Here is an 18,280-nt window from a genome sequence, read left to right on the forward strand (position 1 = left end):
TTCAATTATTCATTGGATCAATTTTCTAACCTCCATTATTTAATTTTGTGCATTATCATGGAACTTCTTAGTTTATCATCTACCTAGAAGCGCACTGCCACAACTCACTGCCACCTTGATCCACTCTTGATTGTCCATCTCTTAGGGACAACATAATACTAAAATGTTTAATGATTAACAAGAATGAGTTCAACTATTTAATACTCATGGAATTTGCTACTCACTTAAGGGTAATATTTTAGAAAAAAGATTAAGTAATCAACGAAATAAATTCTTTTGTTAATATTTATAAATAAATGTATAACATATATATTTAAAAAATTAGTCTACTTTAGAGTCAAGTATATTTGCATCTTCTCTGAATTGTAAAATTTCTACGAACCTCTCTTTTTGAAAGTACTATGGAAGCAAAGTTAGGAACACGGACAAGGTGATTTTGTTATCAATTACTCCTAAAATATACCACCGCACATAACGCCACTATCTTATTATTAATCGTTTGAAAATGATTTGCTAATAGAATTCAAGATTAAAGTTTAGCTCAAAGATTAATCTACGTGATTTATTTTAATATTTTCATTTACTTTTCCTTTACAGCTTGTTTGGATGATTGTTACATGTCGTTTCATAATGTATCGTATCGTATTGTGTATTGTACGGTATCGTTTGATTAATACAATATTTGGATGGGTTGTGTTGTTTTGCCGTCATTTCATGATATCACACACCAGTAATATGATGAATAAACTTGTAATATTATAAAGAAAAATTATGATACAGTATATAAAAAGACAAGGTAAATGATAAAATAAAGTTATTTAATAATAATGAGGGTGAGATTGAGAGAAAAGGAAAAAGTAACGACGTGACCACATCAAATTGGTCGTTATATAAAGTGGCACATTTCATCGCTACGTAACTATGGATTTAACGATACGATACGATACAATAAAATTTAAGTAACAATCAAAATAAATATTATATTTAAAATAGCAATATGGTACAGTACAATAGCTAACAACCATCTTTGTTAATTAAGGTACCTAAAACGGATGTTATATTAGTATTTCGCGCATGATATCTTTAACTTGAAGTCTCTGTAATCTTCAAACTAAATTAAGATCCAAATAAGAAAATCCTTGGTTCTGATTATGGATTCAGCCGAAATACCAGATTCCGGCCACCGCCCGCCACCGCCAACTGGCCGGGCTCTTCCCTTCACCATAAAACTCAAACCCCTTTATCTATTATCAATCTTGGTACTCCTTTTAGCAATTTCATTCAGTATTTCCAAAACACATTACCACAAAAAACTAATACTCAGATTAAGCATCTCACCACATACCTATTTCCTTAAAAAACTCCTAACTTTACTTCGCCCAACAACCTTAAACACCTCAAAAAACCCAATTCACACAACCCCATATTGTGTCCTATGGATGGCTCCATTTCTTTCAGGGGGTGGGTACAGTTCAGAAGCTTGGTCTTACATTTTAGCTTTAAGTGAGCACTCACTGAAAAAAGATTCAATCTTTAGCTTGAAAATTGAACAACATGGGGATCTTGAAAATCTTGAATTTTGGGAGGGTTTACCTTTAGAAATGAGGAATTTAGCTATTGAGCTTCACCAAACAGAATGTAGGTTAAATGAGACTGTTGTTGTTTGTCATAGTGAACCTGGTGCTTGGTACCCTCCACTATTTGATACAATTCCATGCCCACCAATAGGTTATAATGGTCATTTTAAGGCTGTAATTGGTAGGACTATGTTTGAAACTGATAGGGTAAATGCTGAACATGTGAAAAGGTGCAATCTTTTGGATTTTGTTTGGGTTCCTACTGATTTTCATGTGAAGAGTTTTACTCAAAGTGGGGTAGATCCATTGAAGATTGTTAAGATTGTTCAGCCTGTTGATCTTGAGTTTTTTGATCCACTAAAGTATGAGCCACTAGAACTTGGGTCAATAGGGAATTTAGTGATGGGGTCATCTTTAAATGGATCAAATATGGGGAAACAGTTTGTTTTCTTGAGTATTTTCAAGTGGGAATATAGGAAAGGATGGGATGTTTTGTTGAGGTCTTACTTAAGAGAGTTTTCTGGAGGTGATGATGTAGCTTTGCATCTGTTAACGAATCCGTATCATTCTGATAGAGATTTTGGAAACAAGATTGTTGAATATGTGGAGGACTCGGATTTGGAAGAACCAAGAGATGGTTGGGCTCGAGTATATGTGATCGATGAACACATAGCTCAGGTTGATATGCCTAGGCTATATAAGGCTGCTAATGGGTTTGTTCTGCCGTCTAGAGGTGAAGGTTGGGGTAGGCCTATTGTGGAGGCAATGGCAATGGAATTGCCAGTGATTGCTACAAATTGGTCAGGGCCAACGGAATTCATGACAGAAGAGAATAGTTATCCGTTGCCTGTGGATAGAATGAGTGAAGTTACTGAAGGACCGTTTAAAGGGCATTTATGGGCTGAACCTTGTGTTGCTAAGCTTCAAATGCTAATGAGGCACGTTATTAGAAATCATGAGGAAGCTAAGGCCAAAGGTAGGCGGGCAAGGGATGATATGATGGGTAGGTTTTCCCCAGAGGTTGTAGCAGGGATCGTTAGTGACCATATCAAACACATTATTGATCAAAGACTATAATTTTTATGCTGTCTTTTGGAATGATAAGAGGAGATTGTACATTTCACTGCAATGATTTACGGCATATTTGGTCACTGTTAATTCAATGATTATTAGTTCTGGTGGATTTGCTGTCTGCATTCCTATGTGTAAATTGAAGAACAATTTTTTCCTTAACAGATGGAGATCTGAAAAAGATTTGAAAGTTGATGAACCCAATATTGGAGTGAAAAAGGTTCTAAAAAGGGACAATGCATTGGAATTATCCTGAGAATCAATTAACAGGATGGCCTTATCGACACTCTTATATGATCTTAAATGGAGTTCCTGTTAGATAAGTATGCATTTCTTCGCTAAAACCAGAATTGTGTTGGTAATCCAGTTATGTTCTTTGTGATGAATATCAACAACAAATGCCTATTTTAAAGCTTAGAGCTATATTGACATTGTTATGCTGTGGGTTTTTGGTTTGGAGTAGTATGAGAGGAAAGACATGTTACCAACTAATTTCTGTAAGTTGTCGAAATGGAAGGAGATAACAAAAGGGGAAGCTTAATCACATCCAACACCCATGGATTGGGAGTATCAACGATGGAAGGAGGTAAGCAAAGAAACCTCAACATTGTACAAATTATAACTTAACTTTTGGTCCAAAGCCAGTCCCAACTGTAGTAACTTGATGCTTATATCTTCCAGTTTGCTTCATTCACTACATCAGCAACTTGTTCATTTAGTTTATAACTCCTTACAATGAGTTTACTGATATAAAAAAAAAGAAGCTTTTACGACGAGTTTGAACAGAGAATGAGCAGCCAATATCAAACTAATACCAAGGCTTTAATGCATGCATTAGCATGGTTAAAGACAAAATTGTCCTTAAAGTCCCTTAAAGCTAGAGAATATGGAGGGCATTTTTGTAAGCAACTATTTTTTTTAAAATTATGCAATGCATTATAATTTTAATACACCACACCAAACAATAGATAAGAAATAATATTTGCATAACTAATGCTTGCATTACTAATACACATTATTCCGCACTATTCTTATACACCCTACCAAACGACCCCTTAGTATTTTAGGAACTGTCTCATTCCACCTAAGTTGATCGGACGCAGGTGCGGGCGTCTGATATTGGTGCAGATCTAGAGGTAGGATCCTTCATAATTTAAATTTTAAGAGTCGGGGTACAGATATGAGTGCGAGGATTCGGCTAAAAATAATTTATATATCTAAAAGTAGAGTTATAAAATATGTCTAAATTATGAGAAGTTATGTGAAAAACTTACAAGGTATTTCAAGAAGGAAAAAATATTGATCGAGAGGAGAACGTGGATAAAAAAGGAAAAGGATTGACGTAGTAATTTTTATATACAAGATATTCCATTTTCTTCAATTTCAACCTAGCTTTTATCTTGATTTCAAACGACGATTGTATTTGTCCCGAATTTCTCCATCGTTTTTGGTCAAAGTACCCAAATATTGTTGACCAGATGCGATACCGATCCCACACCTACACCCACGTCCTGTTGATAGGGGTGCGACACTAAAAGTGAAGAGTTCGAGCAATTTAGACTTCCACAAACACTTTTCCAGAGAGGAGATTTAGTTTGTGTCACACAGAAGAATAATTAGAAGACTAAGCTATAAATTAGAGAAGACATATATTTTCAACAAATAAACTTTCATTTATGACAAACTTAAGGAACATAGTTTGTGATGACTCTCACACTCCCCCACCCCTCCCCCCACCCCAAGAAAAAGAAAAAAGAAAAAAGAAAAAAATGCACCAAATAAAATCCCAAAGCCAATTCCTAGAACTCATTTGTTGTATCCACAAAAAGCTTTTCAACAGCTGCCCAGATTTGAGGATTTCACCACTTCAGCTTTGCCGGGAAATACTGCAATCAAAATGTTTTTTCAAGTATCAATAAATTAGAAAGATCGGATTATATGCAACGATATGATCAATGAGAATTTATATAGTCGAAAAAATTTACCTTCTCAATGAGGGAAATGTAGTAAGGTTTCACTTTCTCCACATCAATCAAAACTCTGCTCTTGCTATAAAGATCATATTTGCTGTCAAATACCATTATAAAACATTCAGTCAAACATCATTCTCAACAGTTAATAAACCAAGAAAATAAAAAACTGAAGCAAGTAGAACTACAAATTATATCAATTGGAAAAACAAAAACTTACTTGAAAATATGAAGCCATTTCAGATTTTCATGATCCTCCTCATTCATCAAGTGTTTATATGCCCCTGCCCTGTGCAGAGCTACATAATAAAAACTCATGATTAGTAATAAAGACCACGACGACAACAACAGCAGACCTAGTGTAATCCACAAGTGAGCTCTGGGGAGAGTAGTGTGTACACAGACCTATCCTACCTTGTGAAGATAGAGAGGTTGTTTTCGATCTGGGGAGGGTAGTGTGTGCACAGACCTTACCCCTACTTTGTGAAGGTAGAAAAGCTGTTACATAACATTTTTCAAGAACGAATAGGTAAAAAAGTTATTTATAAATACTTACGATAAAAGGAATGGTATCGGATGATGAACAATGCAGCAGATGGCAGAGTAGTTTTGTTTTCCTTAGCAACCTAATAATTAAACATATGTAAATCACACATGATTCTTCATTAATTTAATTAAGTCTAACTAATTTTTTCTGGAAAATAAAAATGCATACCAAATACATGTAGTCATCATGTCCCCAAGACATAACCACATTATCAAGCCCACATCCTACAGAATAAACTCCATTTTTTGTGTTGTAAGATGGATTGTTGTAATCAGGATTTCCCTTAAATTGCTGCAGATTTGGCAATTGAGCAGTGAGAATAAATAAATAAATAAATAAATAAATAAATAAAGACTCAGGAAAAAAAATAGAAAAGAAAAAGACCTCATAAAGCACATTTGATTCATCAAAAGCACAACCAAGGGGGAATGTGTCACCTATTAGAATAAATTGGTTAATAAATTAAATACATACTTGAGAAATAAATGTGAAAAATATAAAGTAATATATATTTTTGAGTATGTGCTGTAATAATCTTACCAACAACAGCCCACTGAGGAAGCCCTCCAAAGCTAGGAAGCAGAAGAACTTTGCCAAGATCTACAATATTTTGGCAAGATAATGTCAGCATAAAATGCACATTAATTTGCTTAAATTAAATATTTTTAATTTTTTTTTTGGATACGATGGGAAAAGGACAGCTCGGTACACTAAGCTCCGGCTATGTTCCGGGGAAGGGCCAGTGTTATCAAAGGCGAAAAGCACAAAAAACTCTGAGGTCTGTTGGGGGCTTTAAGCGCAAATAAAGCATGGGCTTTAATGAAGAAAGACGCAAATGGAGAAAAACTATAAATATGTATGTGTAGTCCAAGACTAATATCTATAAGCATGAATACCAAATATATAGACAAAGAAATTAAAGAAAATTTACAATAAAGTGAAATATCAACTGTTTAATGTCGCGTCTTCCGAATTATGCTCGTTAGCAAGGAAAAGTATGCCTTAGAGTCTTGATGACAACACCGAAGCGCCCGTTAAGCGACGCGAAATGCTCAACATGTTTTGAGCCTCGTTTCGGGGCTTAAGCGCGCCTTTGATAACACTGGGAAGGGCCGGACCATAAGGGTCTATTATACGCAACTTTATCCTGCATTTCTGCAAGAAATTAGTTTCAGAGCTCGAATCCGTGACTTTCTAATTAAATGACAGCAATTTTACACTGAATCGTAGTGGGGAGGGGGAGGGGGAGGGGGAGGGGGAAGGGAGTGGTGGGAATTGAACTGGAACGTATCATCCCCACTGATACCACTAGACGATAAGCATTATTATTAAAATTAAAATCCTTTTTTTATTTAGGGTATAGAAAAGAGGCACAAACCATGAATAAGGGCAGTCAAATGCAACCAATCTTCATTAGGATAGTCTTTCCTAATAGCTTCAGCAGTTTGCAACAAATGCTGAATTTGGGGTTCATCCAAATCAGGATCACTATCATCCACAACTTCATTTAAAAGTTCACAACTTTCCCAAATGCTCATCTCAACTTTATCCAACTTTCCATACTCTTCCCTCATCTTTTTCACCTGTTTTAATTCCATAAAAATTAAAAATTATATATGCATGAAACAAAAGTTGTTCAAGAATATTATTTTATTTTTGTATTTTTTGGATGCTTACAAAATCATATGTTTGGTTAATGTGGCTCTGTCGATAGAGTTCCTCCACGATCTTTTTCCGATCAGTTTCTGCACTATAATCCCTGCATCGATTTTTTTTTAATATTAGAATAAATACAGATATATATTTTAATAGTTGTATACATAAATTTTAATTTGTTGATTTGGAAAACATTATTACCTGAATGAGTTGCCAAATGCATTGTTGCCAGGAACAACAAATCCATCGTTTGAAACATTTTTTGGCACAACAAATCCACCATCAAGAAACAATTCCTCAGCATCAGTAGTTACCTTCTTGTTCTCAATTTCTGCTCCTAATTAGAGCAAGATCAAGAACCAAAAAGAGAGAGAGAGGGAGAGAGAGAGAGTTAAATTTCTCGGATAATAATTCAACTTTTAGTGTATTGCATCAAAAAGTCATAAAATTAATTTCTTGTAATGGAAAAAATAATAAAATCGTGCTTATATATCACGGAAAATAAAAAATTCTGAAAATTTATGAATTCACTTTCGGAAACACAAGTAGTTTACGACATATCATAAAGTGAAATTTTCAGGCGCAAATTTGAATTTATCGCGATGAGAAACCAAAAAAAAAAAAAAGAACACGTCCAATACAATTACGTAATAAAGTAGTAACTGACATTGAGAAGGTCAAATCACAAAGACAATGACTCGATAAACAATTCAAAAAATTAAATTAATACATAAAGAGAGAAAAGAAAAAGAAAATATAATACCATGCTCAGTTTGGGCAACGAGGAAAGTCATGCTTGAGTTGAGAAAGAAAACACAAAGCAAATAAACAAAAGATAAATAATAAGCTGTGAATTGACTTTTGCTTGTTTATGAGAACTTTGAGAAAAAAATTGGTTTCTATAGGGAAAAAAGAAAGCCCTTTTCTAGTAATAAAAAAACACTTGGAGACGAGTCCTGAACTAAAAAACGTACAAAGAAAAGTGAGTCAGCTTTGCGTGGATAAAAAAATAAAGATATATATTATTGAGTCATTGCCAACGTAAGTTTCTGTTTTTACCATTAAATATTTTCCAACTGTTTAAAACAAAAAAGAAGAAGTAAATCTTCACCTCCTAAAATTAATGGAAGTGCAATAACTGTGGGAGTCTGTATTAAATTAATTACTTATCCTGATTGTTGCCAAAAAAATTGGCTAAGGTTTAATGTATTGTTCTATTTTGTTTGAAAACATGGGTAAGTTAATTCTATCTGGATTACATTCCGAAGTTAATGCTGATTCTATCTTATCTATAAAAAAAATGTTTCCAAATTATTTATCTAATCCTACAAATGCTCATTAACTGAACATTAGGATAAGTATTCGCGTGGGGCACGGATATTATTAAGAAATATTTAAACATATCAAAGTATGATCAAATTTGTTTGAGCATGTTAGATCATACGTTTTAAAAAATTGTATACTCATCGGATAACTTTTGATGAGAACTCAAATATTGTACTCCCTCCAGTTTATGTGGCAGTGTTTCACTTAATATGGAGTTTAAGAAATAAAAGAAAATTTTTAAAATTTATAATTAAAAAATCATAAATAAATTGTATGTCTGTAAAATCAATTCATTAAGCGTAAAGTAGAAATTCTAAAGGTAACTAATTTCTAAATAAGGAAAGTCTGACTTATTACCTAATGTTAAGCTAAAAGTGTGTCTATTACTGCCTACTTAATATTATGAGAAAAATAAAAGAACTTTAGAGCAATATTAAAGTTGTCTATGTGTGATATAAGTTACGGGTTTGAGCTGTGAACGCAGCCACTAATGCCTACATTAGAATAAACTGTCTATATAATACTCCTAGGAATGCAGCGCTTTTCCGGACGGTGTGAATATGAGATACTTGTGCATCATGATGCCTTTCTTTTTAAAAAAATTATTACGAGAAAAAGCTCAAAACTTTTCGTGAAAAAGTGATCAACCTTTGACCAATAATAAAAAACGTGGGAATTAAGCCTACAGTGAAATGTTAATATATGCACGTACTAGACATGTGGCTTTCAGGGTGTATTACCAAATATTACAGAAAGCTTATATCAAACTTAAATACGTCAAAGCTTAATTGAGATATCTAAATGAAAATTCTGGACAAGTTTAAGAGGTCATCTACTGTATTCAGCCAAACAAAATTAAAGTAACAGACTTTTATTTACAGGTATGTATATTAGTATTCCATTATTTGAAAACAGGGGGAAAAAAGAAGCTAATGCCACAAGTAAATTTAATTCTGTATCATTTAGACTTTGAATTCAAGATCCAGAATGATAATTTTATTTACCTAAGGCTCAGGTGCTAAAAATGTTAAATCACATTAAACAAATTCAAAAGAGCAAAGTTGGGTTGTCTGTAAACCCAAGCATTCTATCTGTGTGATTTTACGTTTTACAAGTTTACAAAACCAACTAATATCCAACTAAAAATGTTAAATCACATTTTACATTCACAAGAAGTACGATGTTTGCACATATTCTTCCAAAATGCAACATCTTGTAAACCGTTCCTATATTTAAAACGCTTATGATAAACAGTAAACATAGGGGCATACTGTAACAGTAAACAAATGGGAACAAAACGTATGCAATATTTGATATTGGAGATCCTAGCTGATGAGGTGAAGCAAGGAATAAATCAACTAATGTCTTTAAGGTCATCTCGTTCAAGCATGCTTCAGATGCCACAAAGGAACAACTTGGAGATGAAGGTTCACCTAACCATCAAGAAAATATATCTTAAAACGGTTAGAAGCACACGCAATACAATTCAAACTTTACTAAACAAAAAAAATGAGTTAAATCTTAGATTAGAAGATAACTTGAAGATGATTACTAATAGTTCTAGAGTCTTTGCGCTCCATATTCAAGTAAAATGAGAACAACAGACTTTGTTCTATTCATTTCTATCTTATCTTCGTTACTTGAATTCAATTTCGGCTAATACTATTATTATTTTTGTCATTGTATTATAGGCCAATCTTACTCATGAGAAGTTCATCAACAAAAAGATTGAAATGTTTGAAGAAATGTCTACTGTTTGGGGGAACAATTGAGCTAAGGCCAATTGTGCTAAGTCGTTTAATGATAAACACTTAGATTGTAGCTCGGAGAAAAGTAACGTTAATAACATTGAAAGACCATCCAATGAAAAAGATGTGCCATCAAGTTCAAATGAAACTTCTCTAGTTAAGGCAATACATAAACGAAGCCGTTCTTCTAATGTGCATGATGAGGTCAGTAACATATAAATAAAGCTCGAGAAGTGGCAGCAACATTAAATAAAATACTAGTTGATAGTCGACCATATGTTACAAGGTTGCACAATGAAATTATTGCAATCGAAGGTTTTGAGGAAGAGTTCTTAGCCATAGCTTTTGATTATTGTTGTAGAATGAAATGTTAGCTAAGGAGCCTATGGCAAAAGAAACAGAATTCAGCAAGTTGTGTTTAGAAGAATTTAAGCAACAACACTAAAATACATCAAATGTTTGACTACGTGATTATACTAATTTCTCATGGACCAAGTGAAAATGGTTGTGCCGGTTAGAAGAACACTGCTTGATGGGGGTGACAATAATATTTTAGTTTTTCATTTTGTTCTTTTGTTTGATCTGCTGTAACCAGATTGGTTGTCTATTTTTTCCTTCTCAGTCTCCAGCAAAAATCTATTTATCCATTTGGATTACTGATATTATTCTAAACGCTTTATTACCCTAAGCACTTTATACAATATAGGAAAGGAGAATGGTTTACAGAATGTTGGTTTTGGAAGACTATGTGCAGCACGGTACACCTTGTGGGTGGCATGAATAGACACTCATGAACTTGTATTATTGTATATATTGTGATAATTCCCACTACATGCTACTTTTACCATATGGAAGGTTGTGTTCTTGTTTAATTTGCGACCTGCAATAATATTTCCATCTTATTGTACATCAATTTTTCTGCCTTTCTACTTTGTTGTTTTAAGGCTTGGTGAATAGTAATGGTTGGCTCTGGTTTAGAGACCGTGAGGCTATTTAGTTCATGCTTATCTATTTTGTTTCAGTTCTTTCATCTCTCATCTATAGGCACGAATGACTAAAGTCATCTGGTGAACATGCAATGCATATTTAGCTATATCAGGCTTGGGCGGGGAAGGGGGTGGTGAGAGGAGCTATTTTTCTAATACTTAGGAAAAATATTTTTCTCCTTACAACAAAACAATGGATAATATTTTCTAATCACATACCAAACACTAAAAAAAATATTTCCGAGTCACCAACCAAACACGGGAAAATGAATAAGAAAACTACTTATTTTCTTGAAAATCATTTTCCATGGAAAACATCTATCTTCATACCAAACACAATATATAAGTTTGATTAGAGAGTGGTAGCAAAACAGTGCATATCTAATGGGTTTTAGATAAACATACCTCTTATCTTTACCCTTCAGGAATGGTCAGTTTCCCTACAGGAAATATTGAGAAAAAACAGATAAAACTTCCTTGTAAACAGGCTTCTTGAAATCCACTGCCTGTAGAGAAGATTTTGGATAAAAGTCAAAATAATAGGAGTTAGAGCCTTAATTTGTTTTAGGAGAAACTTCAATGGTCAAAAGGTCCACTTACAAATTCAACAACTTGCTCCGGTGACATCCATGACCATTCTCCAAACTCAGCCTTCTCTGTCCCATCGCCCAGAAGGTTGATTTCTTCATCCTTTCCAGTGAACTTAAATAGGAACCTAGAATTTTCAACGTTGTATTTCAGTGTCGTTAATAATCAGGAATCAACTGAGATCTATATGATTGTTTATCAAGGAACACGAAATAGAGTTTCATGATACTGAAAACTGATCTAGCAGAGTAACACTCATTAACATCTAGACAACAGATGTGTAAAATGTATACACACACCAAAATGACAGCATGCACACCCACTGCCGCTTTATAGTTTGATCGTGTCTCATATATATTCTGCAATAAGACTTGATTTTTTTTCCTTGTCTTGCTAATAACTGTCAGTATCTGGCCAAACAGAAAAAATAATCTCTATAAAGATCTCCCTCTGGAAAATATAGAGAATCTTAAGTTGGAGCCTCTGCTTTTTTTCGTAAGCCTTAGCAGATAGGGTTACCCGGGACCTGTGCCAGTGGAGGTAGCAGGTATGCAGTGAACTAGTCGAAGTGCGCAAGCTGGTTTGAATACCTCCTTTATTATTTAAAAAGAAAGAGTTGGAGCTTCTGTTCAACTCAATCTTAAGGCGTACGCCTGCATAGGCCAAGCTTTTGATAATCCAGAGGTTTTAGAAGTCCCCATAATTCTTGAGCTGCTTTGCTCTATTTTTTAAGAAAAATTCAATTCTCAAAGCTTTAGAAGTTCAGTGGATGAGCCTCGCTGCAAAGGAGAAAGGATAGAACTGGAGGGAAAAGGCTATAAAGAACAGGAAGAACGGCACATAATAACAACTTCGAGGCTGGCTCCTGACAGTCAGGAACTAAGATAGTCTATTCTTGGCTTGAATAAGTAAATTCCATGGAAAAAATCAAAATTTTGTCTGTGCACAGGAAAATAACACAATAGATATAAATAGCAGCTCCTCCTGGAACGTAATAGGCAGTCTAATTTTAATTTGGACAAGGTTTAGATGACTACTGAGTTGGTACATGACCCTTGTTACGGCTTAACAAACATGAGTGATTTGTTTAGGAAAAACGATACTCCATATTTTATATTTTTCGTTTTCTTGAGCCGAGGGTCTTTCGGAAACCGCCTCTCTACTCCCTCGGGGTAGGGGTAAGCTCTGCGTACACACTACCCTCCCCAGACCCCACTAGTGGGATTTTACTGGGTCGTTGTTGTTGTTGTTGGATATTGCTAAAGCAATGGTATATTTTATGTATCTAAGTGCAAAGTTGCTGATTTAGATGTACCTACCACTTTTGTGCTTGACCTTTCCAGTCAGATCCCCATTGATGCCTTAGCTTTTCCCTAACGTCTGGTGGGAAATCATACGTCAACCAGTGTGGAGCCTACATAGGATTTAGAACGTCATTAACCAGCCTAACACTACTCGAGATATGAGATTGCATAACAAGCCAAGTATCAAATAACCACAGCTATTCATCGAACTGACTAAGACTTGTTCCTGTTGTCCTTCTCCTTCCTTGAATTGAAGGACCAGCAAAATAAAACATAAAAGAAACTTTAAGAGATGAGAGTAGAATCTACTTTTCATACCTCAGCAACGATTTCTGCTGAAGTAACCCCAGTTTCCTCTCTTAATTCCCTGATGGCAGCATTTCTTGGATCTTCACTTTCATCAACTCCACCCTGATTCAAACAACCATATATGTGTCATTTTTCCTATTTATTACAAAAGACCAACATCTCGGTAAAACACACGATTCCCTAACTTTTAAGATTTCTTTCATTCTCTTTTCTTTACAGTAAAGAAAACACAAAGTTTTGAAATCTTAAAAGGCTAACATCTTAAGAGAATTTGCAAAATTGTCAAAAGAGAAGGGAAAATGCATACGAAGTTTAGTAGGAATGCAAATTTGAAAGGCTCCATATAATTGAACGTTGAGATCTTACGAGTATAGACAAACATTTCACACTCATACGGAACAAAACCATATTCTGAAGACATGTCAATGGCATTTTATTACAAAGAATTGGACATTGCAATAGAAATTTGTTGTTTCTGATTAGAAAGAGGGTTAATGATCTTTCTAGTCTTTATAGCCGAATTGTTAATAATTCTGAAACTATAATTGGGTAGTTCTTTAAGGTCACTTCCATTTTAAACAGACTTGATTCAAATGAAGAAAAGAGACATAACAAAAGGCCTTTTGCGACAAAGGCATCAAGCCCGATTAGTACGATCTCTTCTCTTGCTCCTCAACAGATTTATACTGATTCAGGAGACCACGCTATTTTCTATCATGATCCACGCGGGAACATGTGTGCTAAATTAGAATCACATTTAGAAATTGAGAAAAGCAAAAACTGCCAACAAGTAGCATTTGGCCAAACATGATTTTTAGCTGTGGAACTCAACACAGTTTTCTACACAACCATTTCTTAGCCTGTAATTTAGTTATTCTACGGATAGATATATATGACACTAGATATTTTAGATCGCATTTGCACTTTTATTGCCAAGTCTAAAGGATTCATGTTTATTGGAACCTCGTATTCATAATCTCTTCTATTAACTTCACAATTGTTCATTTATTTTAGCCACAAGCTGGAACCATATGGGTGATATAACGTTTTAAACTCACAACAGGCCTTAACAATTTCATAATCCCCATAGATCATTGATAATATCCAAAATTTTAGGTAAACTAATTACGAGACAACAAGAGAGTAGTCAGTATTATAGTCTGTCCAATTGCATTGTCGTTAAGCAAAACTTTTGTAGCTCAGTGTTGCATTGAACACTGTAATAGAGAAAGAACGATTCTTCTCCCTTATAAGTACTAGGACTTAACAGTTAAGCAATAGCTAAGGTTTTGCGAGGATACATGAATTCATTTTCTCGCTCTCATATACCCAAATCCAGTTAAGCAAATAAATATCGCTCATAGAAACATGTTCCTAGCCAGTTAGATGAATACTTAAATCATTTCATCATGAAAGTAAGTTTGATGCATTACCCTAAATTTTAGTACTATAAATGTCTAACCTTGCCCACACCCACCGCCCACCCACCCTAAAAAAAAGAATATGATACTACCTCCGTTTCAATTTATGTGACACGCTTTCATTATTAATCAGTTTCAAAAAGAATAACACATTTCTATATTTGGAAACAATTTAAATTTAAACTTTTCATTTTACCCATTCCACGAGAAACTTTTATAGCTATCCAAATGTTATGACTCCACAAAGCTTCTGCCTTTAAGACTATAAGTTTTAACGGAAAAGGTCCAAAAATATCCTTGAACTATTCGAAATAGCTCAAAAATATCCTCCGTTTGTTTTTGGTGCCAAAAATATCTCTGCCTTTTCGCCCAAAAATGTCCCTCAACCGTTAGTTTTGACATTAAAACTGACATGGCAGTCCAACTCGGTTAGAATTGCTTACATGGTCGTCCACCTAAGCAATCCATATGTGAAAATTATGTTTTCGAAAATTTTATTTTTCCAGAATTTTTTAATAAAATATAATATCAACATTTATTCTGAAAAAAGTCAAAAATTTCGGAAAAAATATTTATTTCGGAATTTTTTTAATTAAAATACAAAATCAACACATATTCCGAAAAAAGTAAAAAAATTTATGAAAAAATTATTCTTGATTGGGGTTTATGATTTGATTAAAAAAACTCCATTGTTCTCTTTTATGAATTTCAGAGTTATGTCTTTGAATGCTTTTGAATCCAGTAATAGCGTAGTTATGTCTTGGAACATTATCCCTGTATAATTTCAACCCCATTCTTTAGCTCCAAAAAAATATTAACACACAACGTTTACAAGAAAAAAAATTAAAACTTTATTTGTACAACAACAAAGACGTCGGTTTCTTAATCCTAAACAAGTTGGGGGCGGTTATATGAATTCTCGATATCTATAATCATAAATTCACAAAAGAGAACAATAGAGTTTTTTAATCAAATCATAAACCCCAATCAAGAATAATTTTTTCGTAATTTTTTTTACTTTTTTCGGAATAAGTGTTGATTTTGTATTTTAATTAAAAAATTCCGAAATAAATTTTTTTTTCGATTTTTTTTACTTTTTTCAGAATAAATGTTGATTTTGTATTTTATTAAAAAATTCTGGAAACAAAATTCCGAAAAAATAATTTTCACATATGGATTGCTTAGGTGGACGACCATGTAAGCATTTCTAACCCACTTGGACTGTCATGTCAGCTTCAATGGCAAAATTAATAGTTTAGGGGCATTTTTGGGCCAAAATATTGACGGCAGGGATATTTTTGGCACAAAAAATAAACGGAGGATATTTTTGAGCTATTTCGAACAGCTTAAGAATATTTTTGGACCTTTTCCGATGTTTTAAAAACTTTATTTTTCTTAAATTCTGTGACGAGACAAATTAAGTCACATAAATTGAAACCTAGGAAGTATAACAATTAAAACGAAAAAATGAAGCAAACCCAAATGAGAACTACACAATTTACCTGCGGCATTTGCCAAGCACTAGGTATATCTAGCCTCGAAGCAGCAAAAATCTGCAATATTCAGATCAAAACATAAAATAAGAAAACAAATAAAAAACACATATCTATTACTCGATAAAATAAATGTAAATAAAAAAGAGAGACCTTTTTATTAGAAGGGTTTATTAAACAAATGCCCACGTTTCTTCTGTAACCTTCAGGTGGGTTCTCCATTGATGATTGCGACTGTAATGGTACTGAAGCAAAAGAAGCTGTTTTGCAACGGCTAAAGCGGAGTGGCAAAGTGGTAATTTGATGGGATTTTGGAGGGCAGTATGGGGAAGGAATTGAGGTATTGAGCTGCAATGGAAGACGAGAAAGTGGAAGATTACAGGCGAAGGATCGACATAAAGCCATTTAACATAAACCAAACGCTCCCTGTTTATGGGTTCGCAATTGGTGCAGGTTCTTCACCTCATTGGACTGTGTCAATTGCACGTGAGTTGCACGTGATCAAACTTCTTCATTTTTGTTGTTGTTGTGAATTTAATTTATTTTTGCAAAAACATTCTAATTTATACTTAAAGTATTTGATTTGTCTTTTATTTGCCTTCCATTTACCGTTTTATTTATGATAGCTTCGCAGAGTTAATTTCATGTATCTATGTCTCTATCATTTGTCCATCTTTACTCTTACACTTGTGTTGTGGAGTCATATTGATAAATAAAGACTAAATTTATCTCTAACTATTAAATTAGTGTATATATATTTTATAATTAATGGAAGTTGTCGTTTAACAATTGAAAAGTTTCAATTATATGACTGAACAATTAAAATAGGTCCAAAAGTACCTCTATGTGGCTTTCACCGTGTCAAACAATGGGAGGGGTATATTTGAGACGAAAGATAATGATACGAGCTCCTACAAGACAAAAGATAAAGGCTGAATAAATACAGAGACACTTAAAGTTGGCACAATCTTTCGTTTAGACACCTGAACTTAAGAGAGTTCCTATTGAACACTTTTACTATCTGAAACTTATTCCAATTGAGCACTTATTTGACAATCAGCCAAACTTACAAAGTTTGTGCAATGCACTCGCTGATGACGTGGCGAATGACGAATAAAAAAATGACATATATTATTTTGAGTAAAAAAAAGAAAAAACTATGTTAAATCTATTTAATAAACAAAATAAAAATAACATTCTAAAAAAGAAAAGAAAAGCTTAATTTACACTCAACCAATAAAGAAAACATTTAAAAAAATTGAGAATTGGTGTTCTGGAAATCAGTGGTCTTGGTGTTCTTCATTTTTTTCATGTGTGTTCTTGTTCCAAGCACGATTTTAATCCAAATTTTTAAGAGAAGCTCCTCCAAATTTGTTATAACTTCAGCTAAATATTTCCCATGACGACCCGAAGACAACCCCAATATTAATTTTCCAAACTTTCATCAAATCAAGTAACTCATTTTAAACCTTCAAGTTTTTTAAAGACCTCATTAATGGTGTTTAGGGTTTAATCAATGGGTCTCCAACCCAGCGACCCATCTCTGCTTCTTCTTTTTCTTATTCTTCTTCTTCATTTTAGTCTCAGTTCTCTGCTTCTACTTCTTCATTTCAGTTCTGGCGGCAGGGTTAGGCTTCTTCTTCTTCACTTTATCCTTTTCGTTTTCTTCCAATCAAAAATACTCACCTTTTCGTTTTCGGTTGAATTTGAATCTAGTATGGGATTCGAAAGAATAAGAGGAAAATGAGTCGGAGAAGATGACGAAAAGTGGAGGAGGCAACGGTGGAGGAAATAAAGAAGAAGAAGGAAATAAAAAAACAAAAAAAATCTGTTTTTGGGGCTTTTCACGCGCCCATATTGGGTGAAACTCATTTTACGTGCCAACTCAGCAAGAAGTGTTTAATTGGAACAAAGTTCATGTAACGTACGTGCTCAATAGGAACTCTCTTAAGTTCAGGTGTCTAAATGAAAGATCGTGTCAACTTTAAGTGTCTCTGTATGTATTCTATAGTACATGTTAGGAGTACATTTGAACCTTTTCTCATATTTTTTACTCCTTATTTTGAGAAATGATATTATAATTTATCCATTGATTTGGAAATGAAATACCAAAACTATATGGAAGTTAGGGACTGAATTGTACATAAAAGAACTTGTAACAGAAATTAAGAAGTTAGTTATTTACCTATCCTAAGTCAGTTAGAGAAAAGTCACTCTATAGGATAATTACTCGTATATATTGTCATGTGTTGCTTTTCAGACACACCCCATGACCCCTTGGCCG

General features: G+C 33.8%; 3 protein-coding genes across 3 annotated transcripts; 1 reads left to right on the top strand and 2 right to left on the bottom strand.

Moving 5' to 3' along the window:
* The first annotated feature begins 1,088 nt into the window (after window positions 1-1,088).
* LOC104211357 (uncharacterized) lies at window positions 1,089-3,345 on the top strand. The gene has a single exon (XM_009760399.2). It carries the CDS (start codon window positions 1,152-1,154, stop codon window positions 2,652-2,654), a length of 1,503 nt encoding a protein of 500 aa, XP_009758701.1. The 5' UTR covers window positions 1,089-1,151; the 3' UTR covers window positions 2,655-3,345.
* A 1,043-nt stretch (window positions 3,346-4,388) lies between these two features.
* LOC104211358 (inositol oxygenase 2-like) lies at window positions 4,389-7,772 on the bottom strand. The gene is made up of 11 exons (XM_009760400.2): window positions 7,585-7,772; window positions 7,023-7,158; window positions 6,843-6,924; window positions 6,544-6,748; window positions 5,706-5,765; window positions 5,550-5,602; window positions 5,334-5,456; window positions 5,175-5,244; window positions 4,839-4,917; window positions 4,634-4,715; window positions 4,389-4,534 (listed from the first exon to the last, which is right to left on the bottom strand). The coding sequence occupies exons 1-11, from the start codon at window positions 7,613-7,615 to the stop codon at window positions 4,508-4,510; spliced, it is 948 nt and encodes a 315-aa protein (XP_009758702.1). The 5' UTR covers window positions 7,616-7,772; the 3' UTR covers window positions 4,389-4,507.
* Window positions 7,773-9,163: 1,391 nt separating this feature from the next.
* On the bottom strand, window positions 9,164-16,457 carry LOC104211359 (nudix hydrolase 26, chloroplastic). Its single transcript, XM_009760401.2, has 7 exons — window positions 16,150-16,457; window positions 16,006-16,056; window positions 13,092-13,184; window positions 12,789-12,883; window positions 11,482-11,596; window positions 11,287-11,387; window positions 9,164-9,580 (listed from the first exon to the last, which is right to left on the bottom strand). The coding sequence occupies exons 1-6, from the start codon at window positions 16,399-16,401 to the stop codon at window positions 11,322-11,324; spliced, it is 672 nt and encodes a 223-aa protein (XP_009758703.1). The 5' UTR covers window positions 16,402-16,457; the 3' UTR covers window positions 9,164-9,580; window positions 11,287-11,321.
* Between the last annotated feature and the right edge of the window lie 1,823 nt (window positions 16,458-18,280).

Source organism: Nicotiana sylvestris, chromosome 5 (assembly GCF_000393655.2).
Source record: "Nicotiana sylvestris chromosome 5, ASM39365v2, whole genome shotgun sequence".
Taxonomy (NCBI): Eukaryota; Viridiplantae; Streptophyta; class Magnoliopsida; order Solanales; family Solanaceae; genus Nicotiana; species Nicotiana sylvestris.

What these genes read in the sequence shown, in the direction of transcription:
- LOC104211357 (XM_009760399.2), top strand. Translation starts at nt 1,152, where the DNA reads ATGGATTCAGCCGAAATACCAGATTCCGGCCACCGCCCGCCACCGCCA.
- LOC104211359 (XM_009760401.2), bottom strand. Translation starts at nt 16,401, where the DNA reads ATGGCTTTATGTCGATCCTTCGCCTGTAATCTTCCACTTTCTCGTCTT. An exon ending in TAAACCCTTCTAATAAAAAG is followed by an intron (nt 16,057 to 16,149) that starts GTCTCTCTTTTT and finishes TGAATATTGCAG; the next exon opens with ATTTTTGCTGCTTCGAGGCT. An exon ending in AAAGGTCAAGCACAAAAGTG is followed by an intron (nt 11,597 to 12,788) that starts GTAGGTACATCT and finishes TGAAAATTCTAG; the next exon opens with GTTCCTATTTAAGTTCACTG.
- LOC104211358 (XM_009760400.2), bottom strand. Translation starts at nt 7,615, where the DNA reads ATGACTTTCCTCGTTGCCCAAACTGAGCATG. An exon ending in AATCAAATGTGCTTTATGAG is followed by an intron (nt 5,457 to 5,549) that starts GTCTTTTTCTTT and finishes CCAAATCTGCAG; the next exon opens with CAATTTAAGGGAAATCCTGA. An exon ending in CCGATACCATTCCTTTTATC is followed by an intron (nt 4,918 to 5,174) that starts GTAAGTATTTAT and finishes TTTATTATGTAG; the next exon opens with CTCTGCACAGGGCAGGGGCA.